This window comes from Delphinapterus leucas, chromosome 19, assembly GCF_059928025.1.
Source record: "Delphinapterus leucas isolate spDelLeu-1000000601 "Yukka" chromosome 19, BTC_Dleu_Yukka2, whole genome shotgun sequence".
NCBI lineage: Eukaryota > Metazoa > Chordata > Mammalia > Artiodactyla > Monodontidae > Delphinapterus > Delphinapterus leucas.
The window spans coordinates 62,916,064-62,926,882 of NC_143147.1; the positions used below are offsets into that span (position 1 = coordinate 62,916,064).

The window sequence follows — 10,819 nt, forward strand, 5'->3', positions numbered from 1 at the left end:
GTTGATCCCAGCAGAGTAATTTCTGTTAGGGAGAGGTTTGTTTCTTTGGATTTGGTTTTTGAAAGACATGAGCAGAGGTGAATGCTTGCGACCCAGATGTGTGGGCAGTTGTGGGTGGGATTTATATCTGGGCAGCATCCCACCTTCCTGCCTGTCCCCAGCTTCCTCCCTGTGCCTTTTGGGAATTACCTCTTTTTTGCAGAGTCAACAGTAAGTAAAAGACAGTGGGTCAGCTTTGGACCTACCCCTGTCAGCTCCAATTTCGGGGACAAGTCTGCAGGTTAGGCTGGCAAACTGGAACAGTGAGAACGGTGGGATCTCCCATCCCAGGCAGTGAGCCTGAGGTTAAGAAACTTTACAATTTATTTAGCCTAAACAGCAAGGAAAGCCTTGATCTTGGGTGATTTTTGCTTAAGAACACTGTGGCTCTTTCCTTCCCCATCAGGTGTTTCTTCATCGCTCAGTCCTATGTGCTGGTGAAGAAGTGGAGCGAAGCCCTTGTCCTGTACGACAGGGTCCTGAAGTACGCAGATGAGGTGAATTCTGATGCCGGAGCCTTCAAGAACAGCCTAAAGGTGAGCTGTTGTTCTCTCCTGTTTTCCAAGCCCTGAGCACTTCTGCTGTGAGGCTGCCACGCCTTCCCAGACTGCTCCTGCCTGGTCAGCCATGGCATGTGGTACATCCCTGAGTGCCCAGGAGCTGCGGAGTGCAACTCATGGCAGCATTCCAGGCCCGAAGAGGACTCCGGTACTAAGAGGGACGGCCTTCCTGTGGTTAAAACAACCCTGAAGTACTATTCTCAGACTCGGCTACACGTTGGAATTGCCTGGGGAGATTTTTAAAAGGTGGATGTCCAGATTCCACCCTCAGAGAGATTGGTTCTAATTGGTGTGGGATCTGGTATGAGCATTGGGGTCTTCTAAGCCCCTCAGTTATTCTAATGTGTAGCCAAGTTGAAAACCACTGGTGAAGCCTTTCCACACAATGTGTGCCTGGACCAGCAGGAGCAGCATTTGGGAGTTTGCTAGAAATGCAGGTTCTCAGTCCCCACCCCAGGCCTGCTGAGTCAAAAGCGCATTTTGGCAAGACCCCCAGGTGACTTGGGTAAGACCCGCAGGTGACGTGGGTAAGACCCGCAGGTGACTTGGGTATACATCAAAGCTTACATGCTGATCTGGTTTGATGTAGCGATTGTTGAATGGCAGCTAGCTTTTTAAGCTTGTGGACTGCTGTGAGGTTATAGATTCTTAAAGCACTGGTCCAAGGAATCCATGTATATTTTATAAGTAGAGACTGTTTAGAAAAGCGGGCTAGGGTCACTGTTCCTAACATTGTCACAGCCAGTGTGAGAGGGGCTGCTGGTGGGGCACTCGTTTCTGCTTGGAACAGCCCTGGGCTCGGGGGTGGAGGAGAACTCTGGTTTCTGCCTTCGGAGAGCTTGTGGTTTTGCTGCAGCCGTGGGACTTGCATAGTACCCACCTATGAATACAGAAGAAGATAGAGGGCGAGGGCAGAGAAATAGGAAGGAGTACGTGGGAGGCGGCTGTGGGCAGAGGGTGGGCTGGCGAGTGTAGCAGTGTCATCTGGTAGGGTGTCGTTGGAATGTGGAAACAAACCAGTGCGGGTGGCTTATCTCCGGAGAGAAGTAAGAGGCATTTTACAAAAGCCCATCTGACCTAATGTGACGGCTGGTTTCAGCGGAAAGCGTTAGGGAACAGAGGCGTAGGGGATTCAGCAGTATCCAGACCTAGTCAGATCTTTCCCAATTTGCCGAGTAAGAGGCTGAGGCAAGAGAATGGCATTGCCCTTGTAGAAGGGGTCAGTGGGTAGGGGCTTAGGCCCTGGAACCAGCCGTCCTAGTTCTGAAGCCCTGCCCTACTGCCACTGGGAATGTGACTGGACACGTTCTTTGGCCCCTCTGTGCTTTAGTCTTCTCATCTGTAAAATGCAAGTACAAACTATCTCAGGATTATCGCGAAGATGAAATGAACAGTTATGTGAACTACTTAGAGCAATGCCTGGCACATAGTGCATTTAGTATATGATTAATTTATTAATATTATCCTTGTTGTCATTATTATTTCCAGGCAGTATTACTTAAGCCATGGCATAGATTTCTCCCTTTGAAACAGGCTAGTTTTTGTGTGTTGTTTCTTTTAATAGGGAGACCATTTTAAAAAGTCTAAAATTCATGAAAATACCAGTGGGGTCACTTAGCTCAGGTTAGTGTGGTGCGCTTCTCTGGCCTGACTCCAGCTCATGAGTCCCCGTTTTCCACATTGTTACAGGACCTGCCTGACGTGCAACAGCTCATCACGCAAGTGAGGTCGGAAAAGTGCTCTCTGCAGGCGGCCGCGATCCTGGGTGAGCCGCCTGCCTGTTCTCTGCGGCCTGTCTTCTCAGACTCCCCTTCACTGCTGCTCCTCTTCTCTCCCACCCCCTATGCCACTGTTTTAAGATTGAAAGGGGCTGTTTGGGTTAATCTGTAAGTAGTTTTTCCTGCCATTCCTTCCGCCCCGTTGAGGCATCAGGTTATGTGGAAGAATTTAGAGGAACGCTGTTGTACTGTCCGTTCTGCCTGTCCGTGTCTCTTGCATTCAACGGTGCTCGCTTCGCTGGGCCGACCACACTGGTTCTGGGGTTAGTTGTCTGTTATCTGCCCTGCTTCTCTCTGAGTTTGGACTCAGGAGGGAGAGGGCTAACTCCCCACAGATCCGCTACTTTTGCTCTTAGGATTTAGAACCCAGACGTGTGATAGGTGTCATTCGTGACTATAGGGTGTTATAAGTCCCTGTTCTTACTGAATCCTGTGAAACTTTCAGATACAAATGATTCCCACCAAACAGAGACCTCTTTTCAAGTCAAGGACAATAAGGTGAGTCTGGGCTGTGGCTTTTGAGGAATAAAAAGGATTCATAACTTATTAGGAATGTGTACTCATTTGTAGAACGAGGACCCTAAATCTCTAAGTGAGCACCCTACTTCCCTCCCTTCTTTTACTCAGGACCTGAAAGCTGCCTATGTGAGATTTGTCAGGTGTCATCTAGATGGTCCCAAATGGAGTTAGGAACCTGCTGTGTGCCCTGGCTACGAGCTCTGACTCGGACATCAGACAGGCTTATACCTCAGTCCCAGCCCACCTCTCCCAACCTCTCTAGATTTCAGTGACTCTCAATTATAAAACGAGGACATGATAGCCCCTCATAGGAGGTTTGTGGGGATCAAGTGAGATAGCACATATGAGCTCTGAAGTGGGTGCTCGGCCCATAGTGAATGTTCCACCAGTGGGCTGTGATTAACATCTGGGTTCCTGCTTTTGGTTTGACTTCCAGCCCCTGGTCGAACGGTTTGAGACATTCTGCCTGGACCCTTCCCTCGTCACCAAGCAAGCCAACCTCGTGCACTTCCCGCCGGGATTCCAGCCCATCCCATGCAAGCCTTTGTTCTTTGACCTGGCCCTCAACCACGTGGCTTTCCCACCTCTTGAGGACAAGTTGGAGCAGAAGACCAAGAGTGGCTTCACTGGATATATCAAGGGCATCTTTGGATTCAGGAGCTAACCAGGCTTTTCCTTGGGGGCAGGGGGAGATTCTGACTCTTAATCTGTATTGTGAGAAAACCCCAGCAGCTTCCATGATATTAAATCCAGGTCTGCATTGGCCCAGGGCAGAAGTTCAACATCCTCAACCCTGCATTCCTATGTCTTGTGTGTTTGTACACTTCCATTCTTAACCAGGGTGCTAGAAGGGGCACCCTGTTGTCTTCTGATAAATACGTGTGGGGTCCTGTGTCTGTCCCCTGCAGGAGGGGCCCCTGCCATCTGGTCTCATGTGAGCCTTTGGTCAGTAATGTGGTCGTGGGGGTCCACACCAGGCACAGATTGGGGCTGGGAATGTTCTGTCGTGTTTCTTCAGTACCATGGATTTGAAATGAACTCATTCTTGCTGTGAGCATCCAGAATCCCTTGAAGAGTTTGTCCGTGACTAGGAAGCATTGGCAGCCTTATTCCCCTTCACCTCCCAGTGAAAGTTAAGAAGTTTCAGAACAAGCAAAGAGCTCTATTTTTAGAAGAAATATGTTACGCTCAGAAATAATGAAAACAAATCTTATATTAAAAGGCGAAGATGCTGGATACTGTGCCCGTTCTTTGCACGTCCTCATTCACGTCTGGGCCCAGCTCTCTCCTCGGGAACCTTGTTGCGAGATCCTGTCGTCATGTGGATCCTGACTTCCTGGCAACGTGGGTGTGTCTGATGCCTGATAAGAGCCATAGAGGCACTGTTTCTAAAGAGTTCCCAACCTGCAATTTTTAGATGCCATTGTATTTTCATCACTTCCCTTCCTTACCCTTTATTTTTTCTTCGTCACTCATTTTTATTTCTATTATAGTATCAATAATAGGAGTCACAAAAGTAATGTCAGAAAGCAAGGAATAAAAGTGACTTAAACGTGAGATGCATGAAACCCTCTGTGGGCTCAGAGGTGCCTCTGTTTTCCCAGGGAGCTGCAGAGGAAATCGCCGGCAGTTAGGAGAGGGTGGTGGGAAGACAGATCAGATGTGTCTCTTAGACTTGAGCGTTGGCAGGGGCTTTCAAGATGCTCAGAGATAAGAACTCTTCTCCCCCCAGCATTTGACTTGGGTCAGAGAGTCTCAGGAAGCTGATCTTTTTTTATTTTAATTGAAAGTTGTATCATTTCATCATCTGTGCCATGCAGTTTAGGGGTAGCTTTCTTTTCCTCTCTCCCTACCTCCTTCTGAGCGTACAGCACAGATGATCTTAGGTTGAGGTCCTGGATTTTGGTCCTGAAGGCCCAGCCAGTGTTCCTAATGGGCTGGGGGAGCGCTGGGGCCCTTCGTTCTCTTCCTCACCCTCGTCCCGCTCTCCAGTGCGCTTGGCAGCACCGGGGCTGTGGTCCAAGGTTCTTTATCTCCCTCGCCTCATTCTCACGCTGACCTGGGCTGCAGCCACAGCTGGGACGTCCTCCAGCGTCAGGAAGCCAGTTTGAGGCCCCATTGTGCAGGCGGTCCTCCAGTCTGCTTGTGCCAGTGTCTGTGGCGCTGTAGGGGTGTGGCCGGGGCTGGAGAAGCTCCGTCTGTCCTCATCTGGGAAGATGTCCCTTTGTCTTGCTCACAGTAAGTCCTTCCAGCCCTTCCTACTCTCTTTAGAGTGCCGGCATACGGGGGCGGGGGGAGCCAGAATCCCGAGTCGATCATTTTGACTGAAGATTTTCTAAGCTTTCTCTTTCTCATGAAAAAGAAACACACCAGAAGTTCCCCTCCACCTGGTGTCCCTGCAGGCTGCTCTGAGTAGCAGTGACTGTCGTCAGCCAGTGAGGCCGTGACAAGACGTGATTAGTATCAAAACGCATATTTACCTAAGAAGAAAGACCTGGCAGGGCCGAGGTCTCACTTAGCTCGCACATCTATCTCTTCACCTGGAATCCCCAGTCGTTGAACAGGCTGTGTTGTGGGGGACAGGACGCCGGAAGCAGGACCCCGTCCTGTCCTCAGGCCTGGGAAGCGGCTATTGCAGCTCGTGGGAACGGGTTCAGAGTCAGGCCCAGGGAGCAGCACTTTTCGCTGGATGGGTTCGCAGAGGCCGCCCGGCACTTCCTTCCTGGGGAGCGGAGGGCGGGGAGGTCTGGCGGCGTGAGGAGGGGTTGTGAACAGTCAGTCGCTTTGCTTTGGGTGGGTCCTGCTGTTTTGGCTCTCGTCCCTCCCACAGGATGGGATGTGGCGCGGTCAGCAGGATTTGACCCTGGAAGAGTCTTCCGTCTCCCCAGATCCAGAGAGGAGGAGGGCAAGCTCAGTTGAGTCTACGTTTTTTAGAACATGCATGAGGGCTGCTGTGTTAATGGTTTTTATCTTCTTACCTGTTGCATGGTGATGGTCTTGATCTGCAGAAACGTTAGAGTTCAAAGCTCCACGAGGTGAAAGCTCTGCGTACAGACTTAGAGAATGAATGCTGAGCCTTGGATGGGAAAGACATGATTTGGCCAAGTTCGTTATCCTTAACTCTGCTGGTTCTGTCGGAAAAAGCAACGTAAGGCAGTTGGAGCTGGACAGGCTCTCCACTGCTCATGGATATGCATATGGTTTTTTCCTTTCCATATGCATTGTTTCGCTGTACTCTCCAGTTTTCCTTTTTTTTTTAAGTCTTTATTGAATTTGTTACAATATTGCTTCTGTTTTATGTTTTGGTTTTTTGGCCCTGAGGCATGTGGGATCTTAGCTCCTGGACCAGGGATCGAACCCGCACCCCCTGCATTGGAAAGCGAAGTCTTAACCACTGGACCGCCAGGGAAGTCCCCAGTTTTCCCTTTGACTAGATGAGAATTCTTGGATTCCCTGTTTGAAATGAAACAGTGCCAGGCTTCGTTCCATCCCTTTCCTCTGGTGGCAACCTGAGCCTTTCACCGTGGCCAGGAGGTGACAGCCTGTGGTGGCAGTGCACCTGTCCACCCACAGTGGCCCTGGCCCTTCGCCAGTCTTTCCTCCCGCAGCTGAGGTGATGGCCTCCCCCTTGCCCCAGCCAGGAGAGGACATGCGACTTCAGGAGCTCCGAGGTGGGCACTGCGCTCGCTCTGCCTGTTCACTGTCATCGCCGTGGCAATGCTGATCCTTCACACGCTCGGCATCAGTGTACACAAAAGCTAATCGACCGCGGATCTCTAAACATGTTGCCATCTACAGCTTTGAGAAGCTTGGAACCTTCAGAGGTCTAGGAAAATGTCCAAAGATAGCAAAAATATGTGTTCTAATTTTTTTTGTTTTGGAAGACACTTGTTGCTACAGAGGAGATGGAAACCAGATTTAGCTGTAAAGTTTATTGATGTTCCAAGCAAAGAGATAAATTGGAAACTGCCTGCATCCTGACAACGCCAACTGGAAGAGTGGCCTGTGGTTCTGTGAGGTGCTGGAGACACTGTGCACAGGCCGGAGGGCACGAATGACCAACACGGCCCCTCGCTGCCCGGGATCTGCCCTCCGTGTGGGCACCAAGTGTTCGTGAGCCGTATTGTTAGCTGGTACAAGTTAAAATATAACTTCAGCTCATGAACACTGCTGGAACACTTGTGGGAACCTTTTAATCAACCTTTCTGAGCTGCTCAGGTTTGGTTTTGTTGCTTTTGTTTTGGGGGCAGGATCCTGGTGGCTCTATCAGAGTCTGTGTCACGCTGGGGCCGAGACCTGCAGAGCTCTGAGGCAGGGGGCACTGCTTTCCTCCCTCGGCCGCACCCACTGTGGTGATTTTAACTGTGTTAGAAAGGGGAGCCTTGCTACTCTCTGGTCCCTCTTTTCAGCAGATGGTTTTGTTCACCTCCGTTAGCTGCAACTATGTGCCCTCACGCTCAGTGTGCGGTTGAATGACCCCTTGGAAAAGAACCACGTTCTTTCTGTTCGGCTGAACTTTTCCCAGGGACCTTCCGGCAGGAGGCAGTGCAGTTACAACGGGCAGGTAACTGGTCCCTGGAAGCTGGTGACGTTCGTGAGCTCTCGCTCATCTTGGAATGGAAGGAAGGTAGGGGTCATCCCCTGGAAGATGGGGTCATCTGGTTCTCTGCCATGCAGAGGGCTTGTTTAGTACAATAGGCCCTTGACAAATGAATTTCCTTCCCTTTGCACCCCCACGGGTGGAGCTGGCATTAGAACACCATGCTTCTCCCTCCACTGCTGCCTACAGGCCACCTTCACACCTGAGCCCTGTCCTGGCGCCTTGCAGAGGGAGCCCCTGCCTAGGTAGGACTGAACTCGTAGAACAGTCTCTTCTAGCTGTAGCCATGCAGCCTGAGCCCAGGGTCCAGGCTGCTGTGCACCAAGCTGGTGGGGCCAGCGCAGCTGAGAGGTGAGGAGAGCCTTCTGCTTATAGCCGGCCTCCTCCCTGCTCCTGGCAGGCCCCACTGTCTTTTTCCTCTTCCCTCCCCAGAGCCGAGTCCTGCTAGGTCTAAGCAATGTCATTAGGACAACAGGCTGAGTGTAATGAACTGCTCCTGTGTTCTCTCCAACTTCCCGGCCACAAAGGCTGATTAGAAAGGCCTACCCCTCAGCTATAAAGACTTATTCGTTCTTTCATTTTTTTGTTTGTTTTATAGATCTTTCTTCCACAGACCATTGAACGGGGTTTGGTGCAGCTGAACCCCTGCTGCTTCAGTACAGACAATGTAACTCTCTCCCAGCTGCTGTGCTGGGCTGTTGACCTTGTGAGGGACATGGCTAAGCCACCTCCATTAAACCTGAACTTCTCCACAATAGGCCTGCAGGTCCGCAGACCTGGCTATTAAAGGCTAGCCCTTGTCTTCAAGGTGACAGGCCCAGAGCCATTGGGCAACTTGGGGAGACCTGGAGGCTCCACAGTGCCTGAGTGAGAGTGGGCGGGCTGCAGGCTTCTGGAATGCAGGCATGGCTTGTGGCAGCAGGCTGCTGCTATGGCCCAGAGGTGTGGGCTGTACCAGCACTGGTCCCACAGGTGAACTGGGGCCAACCACTGTTGCCCAAGGGTAGGGAAAGAGAACCACTCCTAGGGAGGGACAGATAGCCAAGACATCCTTGGCCTTGCCCTCGCAGCCAACTCGGGACCTGGGCTCTCCTGAGGTCCCCTCTGTGTTCTCTCTCTTGCCACCTAGTATGGGGAACCCTATTCTCACAATATGGGCAGGACTGGGTGGTTGGTTTGCTTGAGTTGCTTCCTTTAGACTCTCTCTATAAAAGGCCCAGAAGGAATAGCCACCCCCGTTTTCTGCCCGCTCTGTTCTAGATGGGCAAGCCACGGTCTCCAGGCCAACCTTCAGTATTTCTTTTTATCTGGCTTGCCGGGCAGACTTGGCAGCCAAGAGAGCCTCCTCCAAACTGCCCAGTGGATTCCTGTGGCCACAGCCCCTTCCTCCCCCAGCACCTGTGGACAGAAGGAGGCCCATCCCCGAAGTCCCCACCCCACCAGCCCTTGTCCACTCCACCCAGCCGGTGAAGGCACCTGGCTCCTCAGCCGGCCAGGGAAGTGTAAGGCAAGAGAGGTTACCAGCTGGCTCGGCTCCAAGGGCCTGGTAGCAGAGCTTTTGTACAGACAGAGGGCAGTTCCCTGAGATGGCAAAGCTTGTCCTGATCAGGGGGCATATGGAAGCCTGACAGGTTACAGTTCCCAGGGCAAACTAGGCAGTTGCCGCCATCTGCTTCAGCAGGGAGGAGAATGCCCCTCCCTGCCGGACCCCATGAGCTGGAGGAGAGAGTGGGTAACTTAAGCCCTGGCACACTATCCAAGCTGCCACCCTGTTGCCTAGCTGCATGCGTGCATGGCAGCCTCAGAGCCGGGAGCTACACTGCTTTCAGCTCTGATCAGCCCTTCTGCTCTGGGCTCGGTCCCCACGAGTTGTGAGTGGCCCACATCACGTGCCTGGAAGCGCCAGGCTGGGGCATGTGAATGAGCCGCCACAGTGCTGGAAGGAGGTTGGGGATCCATGGATCTCAAACCTCTCAATCCACAGGGCGGGTAGCAAGTCCAGGCGAGGGGAAGGCCTCATGGACAGGACAAGAAGCCAGGTCCTGGGACTCCTTTCTGGTTCAAAAGGAGGAGGCCTGGGAAGGCTGAAACGGGTCACCCAGTCTGGCTTCTGGGTCAGAGCTGTCTGATAGAATTACAATGTGAGCCAAAAATGCAAGCCTTATCTGTAATTTTAAATTTTCTAGTAGCCACATTAAATAAAAATAGCAACACCCGTTCCACCATGTGAGGAAAGCATGAGAATCCACGACCCTGAAGAGGGCCCTCAACCAACCATGCTGGTGCTCAGACCTCAGACTTCCCGCCTTCAGAACTGTAAGCAATAAACTTCTGCTGTTTTTAAGCCAAAAAAACTTAAAAAGCAGCAGGTGGAATTCGTTTTTTGAAATATATTTCATTTAACACAATATATCGCAAAAGATCATTTTGACGTGTAGTCAGTATAAAACATTATTGAGCTATTTTACATCCTTTTTTCATGCTAAGTCTTTGAAGTCTGGTGTGAATTTTATACTTAGAGCACATCTCAATTCAAACCGGCCACGTTTCAAGTGCTCAAGAGTGACAGGGGGTTGGGACAGTGCAGGTGGCCACAGAGGCTGGTGATTCCATCCCGGCCTTCTAAATGAACGACTTTTTTTTCCTCAGAATTTTTTTTTTTTTGCGGTACACAGGCCTCGCACTGTTGTGGCCTCAACCGTTGCAGAGCAACAGGCTCCGGATGCGCAGTCTCAGCGGCCACGGCTCACGGGCCCAGCCGCTCCGCGGCATGTGGGATCCTCCCAGACGGGGGCACGAACCCGTGTCCCCTGCATCAGCAGGCGGACCCTCAACCACTGCACCACCAGGGAAGCCCCTTTCCTCAGATATTTAAAACCCTACATCTTTCTTTGTCCCTATCCTTTCTCCTGTGCCTTTGTCTTGGGGGGCCAGGGTTACTGCTATCTGAATAGGAGCATCCTGCAATGACAGCCAGCTCAGAGACCTGGGTGTTCATGCCTATGGCACGTCAGCCCTGTCTGGGAGCTGGGGTCTGATTCGATTTGGCTTTAGACAGGCCAGGAATTCAGCCCTTGCTTTTCTTGCAGTGAATCAGTTCGTCTCTGGGGCGGGTGAGGGCCCCCTATGGTACTCACTTATTTCCAGGGGGGCTTCTGCAGACAGAAGGCAAAGCTCAAACGTCCCAGATCTCAGTCTCACTGCCTGCCCTCCACCTGGGGGCCACAGCCCAGTGGGGCCTCCCCTGGCTGCTCCCATTCCTGGGGCTGGAGTCTGGACATTTTCCGCCCTGGGACCCCCGCCTCCAATGACCACCCCCTCCC

General features: G+C 51.8%; 1 protein-coding gene across 3 annotated transcripts in view; it reads left to right on the forward strand.

Annotated features, from left to right (window-relative positions):
• The window catches only part of SRP68 (signal recognition particle 68), a 29,791-nt gene extending 25,338 nt beyond the window's left edge, over positions 1-4,453 (forward strand). For 2 of the 3 annotated variants that reach the window (XM_022589539.2, XM_089901663.1), the window contains 4 exons: positions 446-575; positions 2,289-2,364; positions 2,823-2,875; positions 3,333-4,453. In XM_022589539.2, coding sequence (XP_022445247.1) covers positions 446-575; positions 2,289-2,364; positions 2,823-2,875; positions 3,333-3,560 — 487 coding nt within the window. In that variant the 3' untranslated portion in view covers positions 3,561-4,453. The remainder of the gene's footprint in view (positions 1-445; positions 576-2,288; positions 2,365-2,822; positions 2,876-3,332) is intronic. The other variant, XM_089901662.1, reaches the window with a different exon arrangement.
• The last annotated feature ends 6,366 nt before the right edge of the window (positions 4,454-10,819 follow it).